Genomic DNA, 23,228 nt, shown 5'->3' with positions numbered 1-23,228 from the left:
AGAAGGTTTCACTTGGCTGTAAATGTTTATAATTCAAACTTTTTATATGCTAAAAATACTTTGTTGAGGTGTCAGAATTCTTTAAAGATGTAATGTTATATTCAATTAGTGTACTCACTGTAATATCTTAAGTATTTTGTATGCAAACCAGACTCTATTTCGGTCCTCGCGGTTGACAAAGCTTTGTCTTACACTGCATTGACTGCGACCATTACTAGAGGGCAGCATAACTCTTCTGCCACTCCTAGATGCAAACAACAGTTAATTTGGAGAAGACGCATCCCGTCGCCTCCTCAATGTAGATAAAATATGTTGTATTTTCTCTGAAGAAAACCAGCCTATGTCTGTTGCAAATGGTTTCTGGTAAATCAACTCTGGGTCGATACTGCCGCCTTGGCTTTGCCTCCAGGTTAAGCCACCAGTCAAAACGCAGGTATTTCTACTATAGGGTGAATCACACTCTGTACGCGGGATATTAATAGTTGATTTTATTTCAGGTTTGACACCTGATGATGTGGAGAATCCAGCACTGTATGGTCTTGATACAAGCCCTGAGCTCAGTCAAACGCCGGTAATGTTGTCTGATACACCTACAGTACAGACCAAAGGTTTGGACACCCTTTCTAATTGAATTCAATGAGAAGGTGTGTCCAAACTTTTGGTCTGTACTGTACAAATAATCAGTTTGTTCGTGGTGACCTTCACTAACCAGTTTTACTGACTGTTGTGGCCGCCAGAATGAAATAGTTCACAGTTAATATAGTTGGTGTGTTGCATGAGAAGGCCCTCGTTAATACCATGGGAGGCCTGAGGATTTCTCAGACGTACATGAATGAGTCAAAGCAACATTACAGGGATGTGATTGATGAGAGAATGACATGATACACTCTTTATCATTGATTCCTTTTAAAGTGCTCTTTAAAGCCACTATGTGCTCTGCATGCCCCAGTGTGAGTTATGCTATTACCAGTTTAAGAACTGGTAGATTGAACTTGACCCACAAATCGTATTTCTCTGAATTGACTGAACAACAGAGCACTGTTAGTTTGTAGGTGTGAAATATATCGTATAAACTGTAGTGCTGCTGCGACTTACTCGTTCCTATTTATGCATCGTAAGTGAACAGCTGCAGTGACTGCCCCATGAAAAGGCAAAGAAGAGGTAGTCTGTGTTTAGAAGTTCCCTGTAAAAAGGCCTATATGGACCTAAGAAAACTCATTTGCTGTCATTAACTGTACAACCCAACCAATAAAGAAAAAAACATGGCATGATGTTATAGTTTGAGATAGAAAACAATGAGTAGATGGGGTTTATCCTGTCTTTGAGTTGGAAGAATTGGCCGTTTTCTACAGGACATTTAAACTACTGATTAGTTTTGATATTTTCAACCCATTGGTATCAAAAACTTCTGTATTTTCAAACCGTTGGGTCATTAATGGCATTAATATCAAATATTATCAGATACATCCTTCACGTTCCATGTTCAAACTCAACTTAGGCAATTTGTTTCCAAAGAACCAACAGTCCTTGAAGCAAGTTTGTGACACTGATTGTTACATTTTGGCATCCTGGAAACTTTGAATTGCCACTGTCATTAATGTCCTCTGTGGGCACGTTGGTAAACAGCAGGGCATCCCTCAGGAACTGGATGTCCACAGCCAGTCTATACCCACTAATGAGGACCCAGTTGGTCACAGTGAGAAAGACTCTTGGGATGCTGTTGCATACATCTAAATGATCAGAGAGATGCTTTGAACTGACCTAATATGATGGGTCATACAGGTCATTACAGATTCCCTAGAGAGCACCCAAACACTTCTCCTTAATTACATCTCTAGTCACAAACAAAAGTAATTGTAGAGTTGGTCAACAGCTCAATGTCTCATGAGATTTGGACAGAGTCAATAACTCTAGCAAAACTGGAGCCAAGCCACTAAACTTTAACTACAATAAAAGTTGGTGTTTTATTTTCCTAAAACTAACTAAATTAATTCACAAGTCACATGAATCTGCATCATTTCATTTGGCTCATACGTTTTATGCAGCCATTGTGAACTACATTGTTCTTCAACACATACTCAGGCATTGTCAATATTAGCACCGGAGTTTTGCAAACATACCTATTTTCTGCTCCATTGCACCGCTTGTCCACATACAAATAGTTCTTGGTGACAAAGACGTTTGTAAAGGACAGATTTACCTTCTGACATTATCTTGTAAACCTATGTGAGGAAAATGATATTGATGTTACTAAAAAATAATCAAAAATCAATTTTATGCAGATTATCTGGATGTATGAGTCACATTGGTGTATTGACACACATATTGCATGGTTGACAAAGCAGTGGGTAACCATCACTCCCGCCGTGGAAGCCATGTCTTCGTCCATCTTTTCCTGTGTGCGGCCTCTCCGTCTCTGTTTCTGTGATTGTGGGATCAGTGGTAATCTCCGAAGAGGCGACCCACTGACATTTGTACCAGGATAACTCCTAACACACACACACACACACACACACAGGCACACAGCTGCAAGCAGCTGGCGTCTTCAGCACCCAGATGTTCCAGTGGGATTTAATGTAACGTAACTATGCATTTATTCCATTTTTGTGTACTTGCTGACAGAGCAACGTGAGGACCACTTGCTACCAAGTTGCCCTTAATATCCACAAGTGGGGTCCTTTAAAAAAGTAAGGAAGTGCTTTTTAGTTCTTACTTTCAGAAAGCTCAAGGAGTATTTGCATATAGTTTAACACCTGGATATTTGGGTTAAGACCTAATCTGGCATCAGGTTAGGTTAATAGATTATGTAACCAAAGGTCCTCATAAAGAACAGTGTGTGGGTTTGTGTGTCTGTGGCTAAAAGCAGCGACCGACTAAGAAGCTTTGTGATCCGCTGAGCTACACAGAATGAGTAAAACAGGGAAGGAAAGGACAAAATTTGAAAAAAGGAATTCCCTCACAATACAAAAATGTAAAAGAAAGCTAGTGCAATGAATTGAGTCCTACACAAAAGAAAACATGGAAAAGATTTGTGAATTTCATCGAGAAAGAGGGATGAAGTGGCGGCAGAGAGGGAGAGGTTGGTAGATTAAGCTGGGTTAGAGAGGATTAGTGTCAGGTTGGGTTTGGTTGTAAACTAACCTCCATGTCAGTCACTTTTGGCTGCGGCTGACATGCTCACACTGCCGATTCACTCCGTCTCAAATCGACACGCTCAGGAAACCCAAACCTAAGGGAGAAAGGCACATTGGATGCTGTTGTCTGTGAGCTGACCGGATGTAAGTGAGTTTGTTTTTTTATGCATTTAAATGTACAGATGAGAAAAATACAAACTAAACCGATTAACATTAAGCATTTATTGTCTTTCTCACAAGGAAAAATGCCTTTTTATTCAAGTTTATTCAGTTTATTTTACACAAATGTGATCTCAAGGCACTTTACAAGGCAAATGAATCTGACTTATAGCCAGAATATGTAAACAGATCAATCCAATCAAATATACGGGTTAGTTAGAATATAGTGCAGCTTTTTGGTGTCTAAGAACAACTGATGAGATATTATCAAAGGAAGCCTTCCTGATTGCAGGGGGTCACTGACTTAGGAGCAACTCCTTCTACACAAGCTTATGGTCACAGTGGACTTCAGGAAGCAGGTTATAAGAACATGTAGAATAACCGGGTAAACTGGTATAAAACAGGGATTTCCTTGCCCTATTTCCAGGCCTTTCAAAAGCACCACTATTTTTCTTCCTCAAATACTGTCAATCAAATTTTAAATCACTGCTTGTTTTTATTTAATTATCCATCCAACCACTATTTTCCTCTTTGGGCTGCTGGGATAGCAACCTAAGTAAGAAGGTTCAGACTTCCCTCTCCCCAGCCGTTTGGGCCAGCTCCTCAGGGGGAACCCCAAGACGTTCCCAGGTCAGCTAGGAAGCGTAGTTCCTCCAGTGTGTTCCGGGTTTTCTTCTGGGTCTCCTCTCCGTTAAACGTGCCAGGAACACCTGACCTTGGAGGCATCCTAATCAGATGTCCAAGCCAGCTCAGTTGACTCTTCTCGACCTGGAGGAGCAGCAGCTCTACCCTGAGTCGCTACTGGATGACTGAGCTTCTCACCCGTTCTGTCAGTGACCACCCAATATTTGTGACTACAGATTCGGATAGGAACGTAGATCGACTGATAAATCGGGATCTTTGCCTTTTGACTCAGCTTTCTCTTCACCACAACAGACCGGTACAGACGCTGCACCAACCTGGATATCGATCTCCCGCTCCATTTTCCCCTCATCTGTGGACAAGACCATGAGATACTTAAACTCCTCCACTTGGGAACATGATTACATGTGCTTGTTTTACCACAGATGCTAAAAGTGATAAGCATTAAGGCCAGCAGCTGCCTTCAACCTGTCCACCTTAATTTGAGCTGCTTTAGTCTATGACAGAAAGCTCAGACGAGCCATCTGTCAACAGCTCCAGCCACAAACTGAAATCAAAACCAGGGACCAGAGTGATATCGATAGGGTATTGACAAGAAAATATTGATTAGGCAGCAGGACTGTCAAGCTTCACATCACAAAAATATCATATACAATATTTAGATACCTGAACTACTAAGCTCATCTTTTGTTTGAGAACATTGGGGTTTTGTCTTGTTCTTGGATTTCCATTTGTTGCTTATATTTGCTCTTTGATTGAAGCAATATCATGGTTCTCTTTGGCACCAGTTGACCTGCTTGAGAAACATGCATACCTGTAAAACATGTGATGTGTAAATACATTGTTTTAAGTTTGCATTACAAACAAATATCCTGACCACACAGGGAAGATTCGACTTGCTCTGTAATGTTTTTCAGTGTTGACATCATAATGTGTTTTGTGTGATTTCTTTACAGGAGAAATAGCGTTTTTTTCTTCTATGGTGGTTCTGCATGATCACCATGAGAGAAACTATGGAGGATGGTGAGAAAACAAACACATTCAGAGACACACACCTGTTTGAGACCTTCAATAGAGTCTGACAAATCTCAACTCAATGAGCTTCAGTTCTACTTTGATAGTCAACTGAGGTTTGGGTATAATTAGTTATAATTAGTATAAGTTAGTCAACTAGAACATTGGTTCACTGATGCAGACATGTTTTTTTATGGAGATCTGAGGGGGAAAAGTCTTCACTCTTATGGAGGAAATTTTCACCATGATTTTCTGACATCACAAAATCACTGTTTAGAAATGTGTTTAGAAATTTCACCTTGTATTTGGCATTACAATAATCAGTAGCAAAATGATGCTTCTAAGGTTTCTATTATGGTATGCTTGCAGGGATCAGCGAAGTATTATCCAGCGTTGTGGAGGATGTTAGTGAGGCCGTCAACAGAAACATTAGTGGCTCTCAGCTTCTGCATGAACTACTGAGCGCTCCATGGCTGCGCGCCTTGCTAAAGGTCTTTCTATGGTTTAACAAAGCATGTTACCTACTATGGAGCTGGGTAATTCCTATACAATTGCATGTTTTACGTCTTCAGATTTACGAGTGCCTGATGCAGTTCCAGAGATTGTCGCCAAGCCCCCTTCTACCTTGTGCCTCCGGACTCTTATTTGAGGTGAGAAAGGGTGGATTCACACCAGACCTGTTTAGTCCAATTCGATCAAACTCTAGTTCGTTTGCTTAGAGAGTTTGTCTGGGGAGGTGTGAATGTGCCATCCAGCTCTGATGTGGACCACTCAGTTTGGTTGAAGTGAACACTTGTGTTGTTCGAAGCCTGGTTTAGTGGACAGACTCACCGCGTAGTAATGGCGCCTGCGGGAGCGTCGCTAGCGTTAGCGGCTAACAGGCCACGTCCAGACTAATAATGTATATCAACAAAGAAATCCTACAACCGCTAGAATCTGACACCACTCTCTTTTTGTTTAGTTTTTGTGAAGAATAAAGTTGCGCTGGTCTTCTTCAGAGGTTTTGTGTCGATTCCTTCAGTAGCAGCGCCACCACAGGCGACGGGGGGAACAGGTTTTTCAGTTAGTTTTAGTCGTTTGACAGTGGATTGTGAATGCAAACTACAGTTCTGAAAATGTAACAAATGTCACAATTTTAGTCCCCAAGTGAACCGAGTCTACCAGACTATCCAGTCTGAATGCATCCTAAGTTTTCAAGATGATCTGTTTCTTCTGACATGGCCCTTTCTAGCTGTGTTGTGTTTATATTGTCATGTTTTATTTGTTTTTCAACCAATTATTCTTACAACTTCATATCAGGACCATTAACATCAAACTTGCCAAGTCTTGTTGGCCTGGCAGTTGCCCAGAAGTGCTATTGCAGTCACCCAAGCTGATTTAATAGTATTTTTTGGATTCTAGAAAATCTCAGTTTATTTGTATCAAACTAATAAATACACTAAACTTTGTAGCTATAATAAGGCAAACCGCAAAAACATTTATTGGGAGGAAATATGTTCATGTCACTCTGTTCCCTGTCATATTAATTCAGGTATGAAACGTTGTCAGAACGTTGGAGAAATGTATGGTTCATTGTTCATCCATTTTCTTGCCTGTTTCGTCAGATCCTGGCCATCTTACAAAGAGCGCACCGTCCTTCGGCTGAAGCTCGTGAGCTCTACAACCTCCTCAGCTCACCACATGTCCAGGTCTGATTTTGAATTCCAGCAGAACCTCCCTACCTCATTCAGACAACATCACTGTTGATGTCTGAACACGCATGAATGTGTCCACTAGGCCCTGTTATCGTCTCACGACAGCGTGGCGCAGTCTGACTATTTACCCGTCCTTTCTCCGCTGCCCGATGAGTTACCAGAGGACGAGGAGGCCATGAGGATCGTTTGTCTTGTAAAGAATAACCAGCCCCTGGTAAGATATAAGTATGGTTTCTGTAAGAGAAAAAAATAAAGAAAGAAAGAAGTTAGTGAATATAATGTAATTTTGATTATCTCGTAACCAGTGCTTAATTGATTTCCTGAAACAGTTCAAAGATGTAACATTTCTTCATTGTAATGGTCATGTATTCCGAGAATTTGAAGCCCAAACAGAAAATGACAACTGACCAAAAACCCTCTTAAAACCCTAAAAAAAACCTGAGTTTCTTCTTGTTCATGCTCCAAGAGTGAAAAGGGTTCCAGAAGTTCAGAAGACCGGGTCGGAGTGGTCCGTAGCCGTTGGAGCAGTCTTCGTCGACTCACTTTGGAGCATCTGATCCCTGCAAGGAGGGCGTGGTCTGGGGAGGAGCTCAGAATGGCAGAGAGCGAGGCCAAGCGTCTGGCTCTCCATGGAAATCCACCCTGCTGCTTTCTTTCCCATTACGAGTCAATGGGAAGTGGTCGTTTATGTCCACAAAACACAGAACTTTGGAAGCGAAGGCTCAACCACTCGGCTCCGGGTGTCTTGAACCAAGAAACAGGTTCTGGTAAGAAAAGAACCGACCGGTGTTTTGTCTCCATTGTCACCAAAGTCACAAGGGTGAAAAATTATGATGACTCAACCCATCACCAGTCATCATCGCGTCCATCCAGTGTTCTTGGCATCAACCTTTCATGATGTGGATCCATCTTTATCTTTTAAACATTCCATAGGAACAACATCCGCACATCTTTCACATCAAATGCACATTCATTCCTTTCATCATTTCCTTCATGACAACATTAAACCTTGGGAAAAACACATCACTTGACTCCATTGCCGTGCTTTCATGGACCTTCTTACCTTCTCTACTTTTCTTCTTTTGCTCTCACCTACTGGTACTTTCAGAGAGACTCATGCCCAACAAAGAGGAAGATGCTTCTAGCGGAGGGAGCAGTGATGACTATTCTTACCCTCCCCCTCCAATCCCGGCCTACTCTGTCAGTCTTCCTAACTCTCCCCTCATGTACAAAAAGGTTGCTCCAGGAGGGGAATCGAGGAGCATTCTGACTCCTGGTAGGGTCAACACAGCACCGGTCATTCCTGCAACTCAAACCTCTACTAGGCAAAAAGGAGTCAGCACTCTCCCAAATCCTGTGAGGCATTGTCAGAAAGAGTCTTTAAGGGCTACATGTGCGGTCAACTCTTCTCCACATCACAACAAACCACAACAGCAACCGCAGAAACATCATCAACCTCCTGAGTTCGACAAAACCTGCAGCATGGAGGAGCTCAGGACCACGGTTCAGACCGTGGCCAGCAATGTCGAGCACAGTAGCCAGGACGTACGCCATCTGGAGCAGAAAATGGTGGCGGCGACAGAAATTATCACGGACCGCGTCGAAGAAAACGTCCAGGCCCTCAACCTTCTCGCCGAGGTGGTCGATAAGCTCCAGGGGATCATTGTGGCCAGAAACCACCCCGAAACGTCTCCTCCATGCAGGCCGAACCAGAACCGTCAGCCGCCGCCGCCGCCAAGAGTCTCCTCGTTATCTCCGGTGACGATCCGCAAACCTCCCACGCCTTATCCACGGCCGCTCTCGCACTCGTCTGCTTCCTCCATTTCTTCTTCCTCCTCCTCCTCTTCTACATCTGCCGGTTCCTGTGCAGACAGTTTTGCAGGATACCGCAGCCCAAAGGGATTACACGGAGGAAACAAGCCCTGCAAGAGATCAGAAGCTGCAGACCATAACGGACGCATTCGATTCCACAATGGAGCGGTTGCAAGAGCGCAACAAGAAGACAAGCAGGACTGCAACATCACGGGCTGCTTGACAACAAGCAAGAAGAAGAAAGATAAGCAGCTATTTTAAAAATAATGTCTGCATCGTCATTAGAAACAGGGGAAACTGATTTACCAATCTTTTTCTTACAAATTTATATAAACTTTTTCTCGCCACAAATTCAGACAGTTTTGCATTTTACTGGATCAACTGAAGAATGTAAAACGAAATTAAACGAAAGGTACAAAAACTTTTATGTACTTAATTTGAATTTTCATTAGGTTTATTTGTGACAATTGTTCCCATTTTCTCATCAAAACCATCATTTTATGCTGCTGTTCTGTTTGGGGCTTAAACGTAAAATCTTCATACCAAATCATATTTAGGCAATTTTCTTTCCGACATCCCATTATTTTCTTTTAAAAAATGACAAATAATATATTGATAAATATTTCCAAAAATTAGCTCTTATTTCAGTCATCCATACTGGCAGCATGCTTGTAAAACAATATGGTGACCTTTATGGGCAAACATCACTCTAAACAATGGGAACCGAAGGAGAGAAAAAAAATCCAGCTTTTACATAAATTAAATCTTGATAAACAAAATATTTGGTAAAACATTAAAATCAATGTGTACTTCTAGTAAAAGTGCAAATGCGAAGCTCTCATTCTCAAAGCTAGCTTTCATAAAACTTGGAATTATTTGTACAATTGTCTGAAGCACAACCTCCTGGTTGTGTCTTTACATGCCACCCAAATGTTTGGTTGGAAATAATACATTTTCTTCAGATTCCTTCCTGAAAGACGTATCTTTTTTTTTTTCTGAAGCCATTCTGATTATTATTATTTTCTCCCACTACACTACTGGGTTTCCACTCTTTTCTACATTCCTGTCTGAAGGCATTCTGCATAGTTTCAGAAGGCATTACAGGTGAGTCACTTCTGTCTGTCAGGGGGCGACTATAAGGAGGGAGGAGGTGACGGGAGACATCTACATTGCCCGAGTGATTCATGGAGGACTGGCAGACCGCAGTGGTGAGAGAAAACTCTTCACAGCTGTCTGTGAGCCTGCTGGAGAGTGTATTTGATTAAGAAAGGACAAAACAAATATTTTCAGGAGTTATCACTGACTTCCTTTTCAGGACTCCTTCATCCTGGTGACCTTATAGTGGAGGTGAATGGAAACTCAGTGGTGGGACTGGAACCAGAAAAGGTCATCCAGATACTGGTAGGTTTATCTGAATGTGGAAAAAATAGGCCTGTTTATAATTGTAGCCAGCTTAAAATGAGCTTGAAGTTAAGAAGAGTGTTTTTTTTTTTTTCTTCTTACAGAAAATGGCAACTTTGCTTGAATGACATTAAAGGGGCAGTATTATGTAAAATTGACTTTTTAGAACTTTACGTCATGTTATAATGTTTTCCCTCATCAGAAACATACCTGGAGTGTTGCCTTGATTCTTTCATGCATGGTTGAGAAATCCTTTCATCTCCATTCAGCCATGCAAAACACCTGGGTGGATCTAGCTCCGCCTTCAGGGACAAAGCTCCTTCTCCATGCTGCAGTTTAAAAGCTTCTGAGCTTCCATCTTACAGAGCAGCCCTCCCCTGCAACTCCCCCATTCAGCTCCTTCAGACTAGCCAGCAGCAGCACTTAGCAAACATCTGTTGGAGCTGAACATCAGCTGAGCTCATTATAGGAGCTACTTCTCAGAACAATGCTTGTACAAAGGGTTAATGGAGGAAAGATGTTGTGATGACTTCCTGAATGCTCAATTTCAAGGTGTTAAATTACAGTCAATTTTTCTTTAAGTCATATTTGATATATACAGCAGTTTTATAACAACTGAAGGAAACATAGTTACTTGATTGTGCTATAAAATGCCACAAAGTGCCTGGAAAATACATAAAGCTGCCCTTTTAATGCCCTTTCATGGTTTCATCTTTGTGCCACTCTATCAGTCACTGTATTTTAAAAACTTATTTTTTAATTCTATGTAACCTTTGTTTAATCTGGTCAAAAGAAATCTGAATATTATGTTATTTGGCAGCATAAGAATGAGATTTTTAAAATGAATATAAATGATAAAAAAGCATTATATCATTTACTGCATGATGCCACAAATCACACAGCAAAAGCTGAAGAAAACTTTATATGTCTATTTTTATTTATTTATTATCATTTGTGACAATACAAATGTGTGGATTAATTCTTTTGAGGGAAACAAATCTCAGTAAATTCTTGTAAAGGTAAAGAAATATTTACATATTTCCACTGTTCTGGAGAGAATTGACAATTCATTAAAATCAAATGCATCCAGTGAATCACATTTGTATATTCTGCTTGGTTTCCTTTTAACTTTTAATTTGTGGGATGGATTTTATTGACTTTGGTAGTGGAGTTAAATGTTGTAAATATCATTTGAACATTATTACGTGTAGCTTAATAATAACTAGGAAGCAGCAGAAATCCTGAAGCATCCTTTGCTTTTTATCCACTATCACCCCTTCTTGTAAGTCATTTTAGATTTAATTTGTAGACACCAAATTTCTGGTAATGTTTTATCTGTGCATATTTAGTCATTTTTCAGTCATATTTATTGCTCTGTCTGTGTTTCTCCCCGTCAGAACGGTTCGATTGGAACTATTTTGTTCAAAGTTATCCCGAGGTCAGCGCAGGTCACCAGCAGCCAGAAGCCGGTAAGAAAAAGGTTTAAACTGAGTCTAAAGTAAGTACAAAAAATATGTAAAGCATTAACTTATTGAATTGAATTGAATAAGTTCAATTATATATATCAAATGCCTTGGAAAGGTGCATGCAGAATGTTTTCCAAAATGAGCTGTAAGGAAGTGGAGATCCAATAAAGTGTCTCCACTTTGGGATGTGCAACCTTAGGAGATAAAGGACTTAAAGTTAAAAACGTCATGCGTGTTGGTAAAGCTTTAAGCCAATCAGGAAACAGTGCTGCAATCAGACAGGAAGTTGGAGGGCAAGAAATGTGGAGCAGCAGAGCTCTGGTTCAGGTGACTTTATTTATGCTTTATTTACTCTCATAGGTACTTTTATTCTGATTCCAGGTGATTCTGTGGACTTTAAGGTGACTTTAAGCTTAAAGTGGTTGTCAGTGTTATGTTAAAGCTGTATATTAATCAAACTGTGTCACTTCACAAAGCCGCTAATGATGAAGTTTTATGTATTTGGGGGGAAAACAATTTCAACCCATCATATGCTGGTTCAAAAGGTTAGTTTGTAATCTTATAGCATGTTCTTTCACGTTCTGTCTATTATAATTAAACAAATGAACTACATTTCTTTCCTCACAACCAGTACACTAAATGCTGTCAAGTGGATTTTTCAAATTACTTTTTAACCAACTGAGTACAGACCAAAAGTTTGGACACATAATTGTGTCCAAACTTTTGGTCTGTACTATATATATATATATAAAATCATCTAAAAGCACATTGGACATGTGGAAAACGAAATGCAGCGTTGCAACATTTGGACAACCATTCCACAAAAAAAAAAAAAGAAAAGAGAAGATGCTAGCTCCATTTATGCTAAGTATCCGTAGTGACTATTAGTACAAAACTTAAATTCAAAAATCAAAAACTCAAGACTTTAAGGTGAGCCAAGCAAAAGGCGAATTCAACTCAAATAGTCACCTGATGCACTGTGCATTCTGGCTTACGGAGTCCAAAAAGATCACAAAAGTCAAAATGCAGTTCTTTGTTTTATTCCACTGTTCAGACAAGCAAGTTACAGGCACCACCGGATTCTTCTGCTTCTCCTGCTCTGATCCCTGCACCTGTTCTCTGTCTGATTGACTGACTGATGACTGGTAAAATACTGTATGACCATCCACGTGCATGATGAGCTACCTAAAACCTACATATTTATACCGTGAAACACCCACGTCCCAAACTGAAATTAACTAATTAAGTGAATTACTAACCAAAGAACTTATTTTAAATAACAAATTAAACAAAAATTCTAGTTGCAAATTAATCAGAAAGTAAGCAAAAATAAAATAAGATACATAATCTAAATACTAAGATTTAACTGAAAATAGAGAAATGGCTCCTACAGTATCTCTCTGTTGATCTTGGTGTCTGTCTTTAAGGTGTACATGAGGGCGATGGTGGACTACTGCCCCCTGCAGGACTCCTCCATCCCCTGTCCGGTTGCAGGAATGGCTTTCAGCAGAGGCGACCTGCTGGAGGTGGTCGACCAATCAGACGCTCTGTGGTGGCAGGCCAGGAAGCTGCCCTGCGGCGCTTCCTTCGCTGGGCTAATTCCCTCTGCTAACATGCTGAGGAGGTGACACACACTAACACACACCTTAGGACTTTGTTTTGACTTCCATTCAGTCAGATATGCTTAACTCAAACACTTACCCCAATCCTAGTCGAAACCTATTTCACATTATATCTCTAAATCCAACCACTAACCCTGAACCCTAAAACAGAATTTCCCCTCATGGGGACCAAATGTCCCCACAAGGAGAAATGGTCCCCACATTCCCACATTGTGGACAGAAATAGGGCCCCACCAGGACATAAAAACCAGGTTCAAATACACACGCACGCACACACACACACACACACACACAGAAACCTGCCAGCAGCTCAAACTGCCACCAGAGGGAGCAACAGGTTTGCCAAAACGTTAACCTTTCATCTTTGCATTTTATTAACCTTTTTTTTGTTGTCGTTGAAAAGTCCTTTATTAGATTTCTAAATAATTCAAGAAGAATTAAACAATTCAGTATTAACCCCTCTAATACACAACTACTATTTTTAAATGTTTAAACACGTTTTCTTTATATTTTATACCCTACTCCAGTTTGATTTTCAATGTGAGACACGGATGGTAAATCTGTTAATTGATATTGCAGCAATTAGCAAAATAAAATTAATTGATTGGTTGATCCATTAATAACTTTGTCACCGCTACAGGCTTACTTTATTGTCGCTGCACAGAGACACAGCAGTGTATTTGGCTACAAATCGTCAATGCTTGGCTACAGAAGTGTTCCTGGTGCAGGTGAATAATAAAAAATAAATGGACCCTAAAGTAGAGACAAACTGTCTTTTAATTCATACCTGCACAGAACTAGAATTATGTTAATTCTAACTATCTCCCCACACAAACATTACCAGAACTTAATCTTTCACTTCAGCATTCTGACGACTTTGCCTCATTTTTAATCTCCATTCGGTGGCTCTCTCTTTCATGGCTTTAAATGCATGATTTGTACTTGTTGAGTGCTGGATCTTTACTCGACAACTTGCAGCTGTAGTCATTTCCCTGTTCGTCTCTATTTTTTCTTCACAGTAAACACAAGGAGCAGTGGTGGTGTCATCCATCCCAGGTTCACACGTGCATCAGGCCCTGTGAGAATATTTATCATTATCTCTGCATTCATGTGGGTTTCTCCAGCTGTATTCATCACATTTTGACATTTGGAAAATAAATTTGGCTTAATAGAAACACAGCGATTTTGAGGAAACTCTTTTTCTGCCGATGAAAAGTTTCAGCGACAGGATGAGGCGGTTTTATCGGCAGCATCGGAATTGGTTTATCTCGCAAAAGTGCAACAGAAACACTTTTTTTGTAACATGAGTCACGTGATCAGCAGCCAGATGTTACCACTGGCGAACACCACGCAGAAGAAGACGACAACAGGAAGTAGTTGGAGGATGATGGCGCAGCATGTTTCGAATGACTTACCCCGTGAACAAACTTATTCACCCGTGATTTTAATTGCGGTTCAAACTGAATGGAAACAACGCAATTGCAAAACTCTATTTTTTTTTTCAACATCACCAGAATATCGACAAGGTTTTGCACACATTTATAATGGAAAGGCAGGTAGTGACACATCCAGGCCCTCCAGATGTTTTACATTTTTAGCCAGCTGATCTGAACTGTCCAAAACTACAGCTGTTTATTGTCTGATATATCTTTTCTCTGTATCTCTAAAAGGCGACAAGCCTTCTACTTGTGACTGTAGTTTTGATCTTCTTTGATGCCACTTTTAAAGGTTTCTCATTGCAAAGTCATAGTTCTTGCAAACAGACTACATGGTTACAAAATCAACAGTGGAAAAAGTGCAATAAACACTCCTACAAATTGCTGCAAATGATAAAACTGGTGTAATCGGGACATAAATCCCATTATAAACTACATGGAGTAATTTGTTATATCCCTTTAACCAATTTATTTACCGGTTATTGTCTTTCTGTGAAGTCTAACAGTGTTTTTTAAGGGTGTAAAACCGAAGCTGCTATTGCCTCCCTTGTTTGTCATTTATATACACATATTACAGATATAATTAACAATGATCTAGTGGTTTTCTCCATATTTCTGCCTTGTTCCATTTAAATAGCAGCTGTTTGTTTCCCTCGCTGCCTACTGAAGACAGCCTGGCTGATAACGGTGAGTGTCACACCCACTAAAGTTACCACAATGTTCGCCATCTAAAAGTGTCTTAAGTTAAACCTTTTTTTAAAGGTTATGTGGATTAAAGGAGAAGCATTTTTATGATCATCTCAGGAATAAATGTGTTTCATTTTGAGACATTAGCTGAAGCCCCAGGTTGAAATTTTCGTCCTCATACAATTCTAGATTTCCCACAGTGTTTTTCTTTGCCATGAAATATTTTTTTTACAACAAATCAACATGGTGTATTTTTTTAAATTGAAAGACGTATTTATCCCCCACACTTAGAGTTGAAAGTAGATATGGATATAGACAGACACAATCAGTCCAAATGTACCTGCTAGAATTAACAAATTTTCTAATTATTTTTCATATTTGCTAAATGTCAGACAGAAAAAAGTTATTTTTAAATCAGATTTCTTGTTACTTTCTTTAAAGTCATACATTTACAAATGTTTCCTTGTATTTGGGTAAAATGTTCTTTTTAAACTGTATGACTTTGGATAGCTTTAATTTTGCCTCATTTCTCCTGATAAAACTGATTTATGGTTTTTTAATGGTTCAACGTCTCAGTTGAGCTCAAACGTTTTCACTGAATCGCTCTGAAGCCGACAGAACTTTAACGTAAACAAACGGTGCATTGTTCGCCGAATTAATCTTGGTATATGTAAATTTCAGAATTACAAAATAGAGTGAAAATAAGTCTATTGCTATTCTAGCATTTAGTAAATAACACCAACCTTGGCAGAAAAAGCAAGAAAAGATTTATTCTGATATCTGGTTTTAACTGCAGGTGTTAACAGTTGATCTATGTTAATAAACTCTGTGAAAAACGTCGGTGTGTATTTTATATAATCTTGTTGGTTCCTTTTAAAAATAAGTAAAAAAAAAAAATAAAAAATCATCTTAACTCCACGTTGTTTCTGTTAAATCTGCTGGATCTCTTTTTGACGTAACAACCACATCCTGATGCTCTGCTGTAATTTTTTTTTTTTTTTAAAGTCTTTCTTGATTTCGTCATTCGGTCACCAATGTGTCGCGCTGCCTTGTTGACTCGTTGCTGTGTGGAAACAAAGTTTAACTTTCGCATTCTGTGGGTTTTAGACGAGGATCTGACGCACGCTGATGGCAAAAGGATCCTGACAGGTAACGGCGCCGGTCCGATCCAGTTTGATACGCTGGAGACCGACTCCTGCTAAAGAAAACGTGTTTCTCCTTCCCACAGATATGGAAAAAAACAAAGACATAAACTTTGGTGGGTAAGTTTGTCCAGAACAGTCGTAGTTCATCTAATTGATGTAATCAAACAGGATTTAGACTCCTTAGTAATTCAGATTTCCTCATTTTTAACCCTGTAGATAAAGTCTGTGGAGTTGATCGACGTCTGTTTTATGCAAACAAACAAAGTCAGAAATATTTGGGAATTAATAACTAGATAAGAAGTTGTTGAATATGGCGGGAAGCAGGAGTTAACCTAATAGTTTTGAGATTTTATTTATTTAAATAAACAAAAGAAGCCATGAAAGTGAAGATTTTCTTGGTTAGCTATAATTTTAAGGGCAACCCTTTAACCAGATGAATGTTAATTTTTACTATAACAATTCAGTTTTTCTTATTGTGAACAATAAAGAGAATAAAGACTGAATGTTTCTTGTCTTCAGATGAGGAGGACCCAGATGTCACTGAAGGAATTTACCTGGGTGAGTCGCCTTCTTCCTGGATCCACAGCAGAATTAACCTGTTTATCATCAGGAATTTTATTTCAGTCAGACTGTTGAAAATTGTCCAGTCAGTTCACTAACTGTATCACATTTGTTTCTCATTGTGAGTTTCCAAATAAATGGAACGAAATCCAGAACTTACTTCCGAGTTCATGAACTTTCTCTGCCAAACTCGCCTCCTCTAATGTCTGAATAGTGCGGAGTACGACTGGAAAAGTGCAGTGCTAGCGCAGTTAATTTATATTTTACATAATTGAATGCAACTGCACTGCAAAGACATGAAATCTTACCGAGCATTGTTTCTAGCTTAAGTATCTTAGTAAACTTGTCATAAAACAGAACTAACTTACAAGTAACTTGTCACCAAGATATAGCAGCTTGTTTTAAGTCCATACTTTCTTAATATTTATTTTAAAAAGTGCCTGTTCCCCTGGCAGATTATTTGACTTATAACAAGACCTTTTAAACATGTTACAAGTGAAATAATCTGGCAGGGGAATGTGCACTTTTTCATAAATATTAAGAAATGATGGTCTTAAAACAAGCTCCTCTATCTTGGTGAAAAGTTACTTGTAAGTTATTTCTGTTTTATGTCAAGTTTACTAAGATATTTGCACTTACATATTTATTGTCTAGAAGCCAGACGAACAATTGTAAGACTTTTGTTTTCTTGCAGTACATTTTCTAGTAGCAAAATCATAAAAAGATGGCATTTTTTCATCCTGCGACATCTAATAATGTTAATAATAATAACAACAATAAGTCACCAGTCGTTAAAGCTAAAAGACATACTTTCATTGGTTTTGATAACTTGTTGTATCAGATTTAATGCTGTTATTTTCAGTCAAAAGCGTAACAATACTTCTGCACTTCAGCTGGCTTCCGCCGGAGCTTCCGCCTCTGGAGGAGGACGTCCTATAAGAGGAGGCGGCAGTCCTGCACCTCCTGCTCGCCCAGCAGCAGCGCTCTGTCCTCCCCATATGAGGAGGTGGCGTTGTACCAGCGCCTCCCGCAGGAGAACCACCGCCTCATCATCCTCATAGGTGAGAGAAGACCTGGCCCAAATCACACCCAAACACCCATATTCTCAAAATGTTTCATGTTCTTGTACTAAACCATATCAGGACAGAAGTTTATTTATCTTGATAGTTAAATAATCACTGCGCCATTTAAAAAAAAAAAACAACAACAACAAATAACACGACTCCCTCGACTGATTTCCTTCTTTTTGTTTTTTGTTGCGCTCGGACATTTTAGATCATTCACCAAACAAAAAGTTAGTCGGATGTGAGAAAGTATCTCTGCGTGTGTGTCCTCCTAACACAGGAGCTTCAGGAGTCGGAGTCAATGAGTTGAGGAAGAGACTCATCAAACTGAACCCGTCGACCTTCCAGGGACCCGTACCGCGTATGTGACCTCAACTCGTTCACCACAGTTTAGTTTAACGGCTTCACTCTGTTTTTACAGTATTAAAAGAAATGGAAGAAAAACAAAACAAGAAAATTATGTTTTTATCGATGCTGGGCTTTGACATGACGTTTACAATTTCTGTGTTTCGGTTTATTAGACTTAAATTAATTAAGCTGAACCTAAATTGAACTGAACAATAATTTATATATCCCCAAACTATATAAATAAGACAATAACAATTTCTCATCACTGATATTTGAATATAAAAAGTGACGCAAAAATAATGCCTTAATTATCTAATTTGCACAACAATACACACTTTGATACCAAAACAGTTTATTTTTATTTTTATTTTTTTATTGTTGGCAGTATTCTGCTCTCCACTACAAGTCTCATGAAGACCACAAATTATGTGTTAAAGGTGAATAGAAGTGAATTTGACTGCAACATTTAATACAGCAAAAATAATTCAGGAAAAAGTCAGTTGACATTTTCAACAAATAATACTGGGCGTCCAGGGACCAGAGAGAAAGAAGATTCTAAACATCACGATGTTTCATTTTAGGGCTCTATTAATACCATGAATAAATGACGACACACTGTGTTCTCCCAGACACAACCCGTCCAATGAAAGAAGAGGAGCAGGCAGGTAGAGAGTACCACTTTGTCACCAAAGAGCTGTTTGAGTATATGGTCTGCAACCACAGGTAGGGATACTTTACTTACATCATTTATCTCTGGCGTTGCGCACTACTTGTGATAAACTGAATTTTGCTTTATGCTCAGATTTGTAGAATATGGGGAGAGTAAGAGCCACCTGTATGGAACCAGCATTGATGCTATTGATGAGGTGATAAAACGAGGACGGATGTGCATCATCGACGTTGAACCACCTGTGAGTTTAACATGGATAGATAGACAGACAGACAGATGAACAGCTTGCTAGGTAAACTGCTACCTAGTGACAGCTAGCTTACTAGACAGCTAGATAAATAGGCCGCTAGCTAACGTGATAAATTGACAACTAGCTAGCAAGCTATGTACAGTAGAAGAAAATATTTTTAAAAATTAGGAATCTACAGAATAAAGACTAGTTAGAGTGATTATAGCTGTGTAATTTAAATAATGAATCTGAAATTGATCCAATGAATAAACTGTGGTAAACGGCAGCAGTGCAAAAGACAACAGACTGTTCATGATGTGATCTAGTAGTTAGATTTACAGGCTGATTAAAAAAATATATATATGATACGCAGAAAAATTATAGATGTGAATTATGCATAATTGTACATGATATTGTTTACGGTATAAACAGTATCATGTATGTAGCGTGTAAAATCCAGGGGATGAGCATCACCATACGTCTGTCATGCAGTAAGATGGAAAACAGGACGAATGATTTCCCAAGTGGTTCTTTGTGACAGACAGAGATCATTACGTTTTGTTTTTATCCTATTTGATTCCCAGGGCATCCATCTGTTGCGATTAAGGAACCTGAAGCCGTACGTGATTTTCATCAAAGCGCCGAGCCCAGAAACACTGAGACAGACCCGGAAAAACGCCAGGATCATCACCAGCTACGCTGTCAACAGGGCATTCACAGTAAGAGCCCCCATGCGTCTCATTTCTACCGTGATTTAACAGGTTGGACTGGAATGGAGCAGCATTACAATGAACAAACCAGCAGTGCTGAATGTCATGGAAGTAAGAGATGAAAGGTTTCCCTTTCTTGTGACTCAGGAGGAAGACTTTCTGGAGCTGGAGGACACGTCTCAGCTTATCGAGGCCAAATACAAACAGTGTTTTGACAACGTGGTGGTGAATGACGACCTGCAGGACGCCTGCATGCAGCTCTGCTCCATCATCCAGCAGGCGCAGAACGAGCCTCAGTGGATCCCAGTCAGCTGGCTGCATGGAGAGGAGTAGACCAGGAGAGGACGGGGAGCCGACGAATTAAATACGGCCAAACGGTGACGGCGTTGTGGACGGATAGGAATAATGTCACTAAAGCTTGCACACAAGTATCATTAGGTATTAATATTATAATAGTTTCATTAAATAAAAGATTTTCTTCAGTCTCAACTCTACCAATGTCTACCAGTCGACAGGGTTATTTCTGTCTGTCCGTGATGCTAAACTGTTTACCTCAAGTTAAATTTTGAGTCACTGAAGTATTAGCACTTAATAAAATGATGAATTAATTGACAACATAGACAAGGCAACATGAAATCTAAAGACTTAAAGGACATTCTGAAAGGGTTGGACAATGAAAGTTCAGTTTAATAGTTGATTAAAGATTTCATTATTAAAGCCTGTATGGAGGAAAAAAGATACACTCTTCGGTATGCACTTCGGATCTCTAAATACCTGTCTTTATTTTAGGAAAAATTTGAGGAATGACCTTCATGAAGTCCATCAACCCCTGTTACGATGAGGCTCAGAGCAAGTACTCTTGACTGATTTAATCAAACTCTTAATCCTTTTGCCTAAAAAGTCTAGTTTGCTTGGGGAGGTGTGAATGTGTACTCAAACTCTGATGCAGACCAAAAAGAAAACAAACTTACAAACCTAGATTTCGCTTTGGTTGAAGTGAATTCTGATGCTAGCAGACTGGGGATCGCTCCAAGACAGGAAGCGAACTATAGTGCAGGGCATTCTGGGTAAACAACCAAAACAAACACAAGAATCTAGCGCTATCGGGAGAAATGGTCTTTTAGCAAAGACAAAGGAAAAATCCTACAACCTGGCGGTACTCCATTTTTGTTTCAAATTTTGTCAAGAAAGAAGTTGCACTCATGCCTTCATGAATTTTTGTGTCGTTGCCTTCAGTGGTTCTTGGTGCATCGCCATCACAGGTGAGAAACCTACAAACCTGGGTCTTTGAAAAGGTTTGGTTAGTCTGAATCAGTGCCGTGTGAAGGCAAACCACATCGGCTGAAAACGTAACAAATGTTGCAACTTTGGTTCCCAATCCAAGAGAATCGACCGGACTGTCAGGTGTGAAGACATTCTTAAAGACAGGCCCAGTCTGGACATGGATATCACACACTGATCACAAATTATTATGATTTGTTAAAAAAAAAAAAAAAGGGGGGAGTAAGCGCAGATGGAGGGTTTTGGTCACTTTGCTCATAATTCAAACAGCAACAAGAGAGTTAAAGAAAAAACAAGGGAAAAAAATTCAATTGAGAGAAAGATGTAAAGGGTGAGAAATACAGAAGGTACGTCAACGTAGAGCATTGAAACGAAGACCTGCAAATGAAACTCTGAGACCAAAACCCTTCAGGTTGCTTTTTGTTTCCAGCGTTCCTCATTAAGAAACCGTCACGCACACAACAGGAAGCGGAGCAGCTTGTGACATCTCTCGTGTGTGGGAGGAGGAAGCCGCTCGTTTAGCCACACAGACAAGGTGTGAAGAATCCCCAACAAGGCCCCCGTTGTTCTCCTCAGACCTGCCCTGACCACTGCCACTCATTTTAGATTACACGCATTCTTTCGGTGCAACAATAAGCTCGAAATCCGGCCGCCTCCGAACGCTTCACCTCCAATTTGTTTAAACCTTCTAATAAAAGCGACAGCGCAGAACGCTAATGCTATGTCGTCCTGAAGCTTAAAACGTGAATCTACAAAGTATTGACTCAGGAGGGCTGAAAACAAAAGCACATCGTTGATAGAAGACGTTCTACTTTACTGTAATACTCTACTTTGTGTTGGTCTTTGACCTAAATACCAAAAAGTATCCGGTCGTTTTGTTTGTGGTTGTAATGTGACAAAAGTGTAAAACCATTCAAGGAGTGTGAATACTGTTGTCTGCAGCTGACAATGCAGAAATCATTTTTCTTGTCGTAGCAGCTAAAGAGGGAAACTTTTATTTATGAAAAGTTTCCCTCTTTATGTAAAGAAAGTTTCTTCATTTTCCTTGCATATGGAAATAGAGCTGACTTGTACCTTGAAATACGAAAACAACCAGTGACGTCACATTGGATGCAACTATTTTTTTACTTTTTTTAAATTTTTGTTGACACAAGATTTCTCTGGTAAATTCCTATTGATTTTATAGGACTTTAGAACGTAAAATGGTTAATAACAGTTATTGACAGTAATAGTATTAAAACATGTTTGTTTGTTTTTTTATCACCATCCTTGTCTTTTAAGGGTTAAGTAGGTTAATTCATTGTCATTGGTCAATTTTAAAGCTATGGACTTCAGAACAATTCACCCAGTCATGATGTCACTCAGGATCTCTTTAAGCTGCTAATGTCGTCACAATCCTGAGCGATGAAGCTAATAACAAGTTATTTAGGACAGAAAGATCATTTGTACCTACATTATCACACGTGTCGTATATTGTAAACCATAAAGCTGGAGAAACATGAAAGTTAGGCATCCAAGATGGCAACTTTATGTCACAGCTGACCTCCATGGGGTTCTGACCCAGTTTAACCAGCTGCTCTTTTGTTGCATTACAGAGTCACTGTAAGTGAAGCACCTCCTGATAGATTAATAACTGAAAACTGTTTGATGCAAAAAAAAGTCAATTTTTTTGTTCAGTACTATTGAATTATGTCTAAAATAAAAATAAAAAAACCCAAAGAATTTCATCCACGTATCCACAGCATATGATCTCCTATGAGAATAACTTTTCAGACTAAAAGTACCTTTTGAAAATAGCAAACTTTAAGCAGGCCTCAAACATACTTCTTATTAAGCTCCTAAAAAAATTTAGAGGTTGTTAGCCTGTTGTGATATTCTAATCTTAAATGTCCAGTAAGCTACTGTTTCACTTCATTTCACTATTCTAATTTATTGTACAGCCATAGTTTGAACAGAATACGTTATAAAAAATAAAAAAAAGATCGAAATAAAATAAATACAAACCTTAATGTTTCACTTTTTATTTTAAAAAAGGTCATTTCTACGTTTGAATCTCAAATGAAAAAAAGAAGAAAAGAGTACACAAAGCCCTTGTTATTGTCACAATAAGTAAACACAGTAATGATGAGCCACATGATCAGGAGATAATTAAT

General features: G+C 39.3%; 1 protein-coding gene across 1 annotated transcript; it reads left to right on the top strand.

Moving 5' to 3' along the window:
* The first annotated feature begins 3,207 nt into the window (after positions 1-3,207).
* LOC122839787 (MAGUK p55 subfamily member 4-like) lies at positions 3,208-20,224 on the top strand. The gene is made up of 21 exons (XM_044131752.1): positions 3,208-3,278; positions 4,892-4,958; positions 5,319-5,440; positions 5,522-5,599; positions 6,554-6,637; positions 6,726-6,857; positions 9,582-9,663; positions 9,771-9,856; positions 11,254-11,325; positions 12,750-12,946; positions 13,964-14,022; positions 15,050-15,067; positions 16,175-16,216; positions 16,296-16,325; positions 16,732-16,770; positions 17,667-17,834; positions 18,118-18,198; positions 18,815-18,908; positions 18,988-19,096; positions 19,669-19,803; positions 19,942-20,224. The coding sequence occupies exons 2-21, from the start codon at positions 4,928-4,930 to the stop codon at positions 20,125-20,127; spliced, it is 1,845 nt and encodes a 614-aa protein (XP_043987687.1). The 5' UTR covers positions 3,208-3,278; positions 4,892-4,927; the 3' UTR covers positions 20,128-20,224.
* The last annotated feature ends 3,004 nt before the right edge of the window (positions 20,225-23,228 follow it).

This window comes from Gambusia affinis, linkage group LG11 (genome assembly GCF_019740435.1).
Source record: "Gambusia affinis linkage group LG11, SWU_Gaff_1.0, whole genome shotgun sequence".
NCBI classification, from domain to species: domain Eukaryota; kingdom Metazoa; phylum Chordata; class Actinopteri; order Cyprinodontiformes; family Poeciliidae; genus Gambusia; species Gambusia affinis.
The sequence above is the reverse complement of the archived record's forward strand: the minus strand, read 5'-3'. Positions and strand labels throughout refer to the sequence as shown.

Bases quoted from the DNA above. Each gene is read 5' to 3' on its own strand.
- LOC122839787 (XM_044131752.1), top strand. From the start codon at position 4,928: ATGATCACCATGAGAGAAACTATGGAGGATG. The intron at 18,199-18,814 runs GTATGTGACCTC...GTGTTCTCCCAG, and splicing joins CTTCCAGGGACCCGTACCGC to ACACAACCCGTCCAATGAAA. The intron at 18,909-18,987 runs GTAGGGATACTT...CTTTATGCTCAG, and splicing joins TATATGGTCTGCAACCACAG to ATTTGTAGAATATGGGGAGA.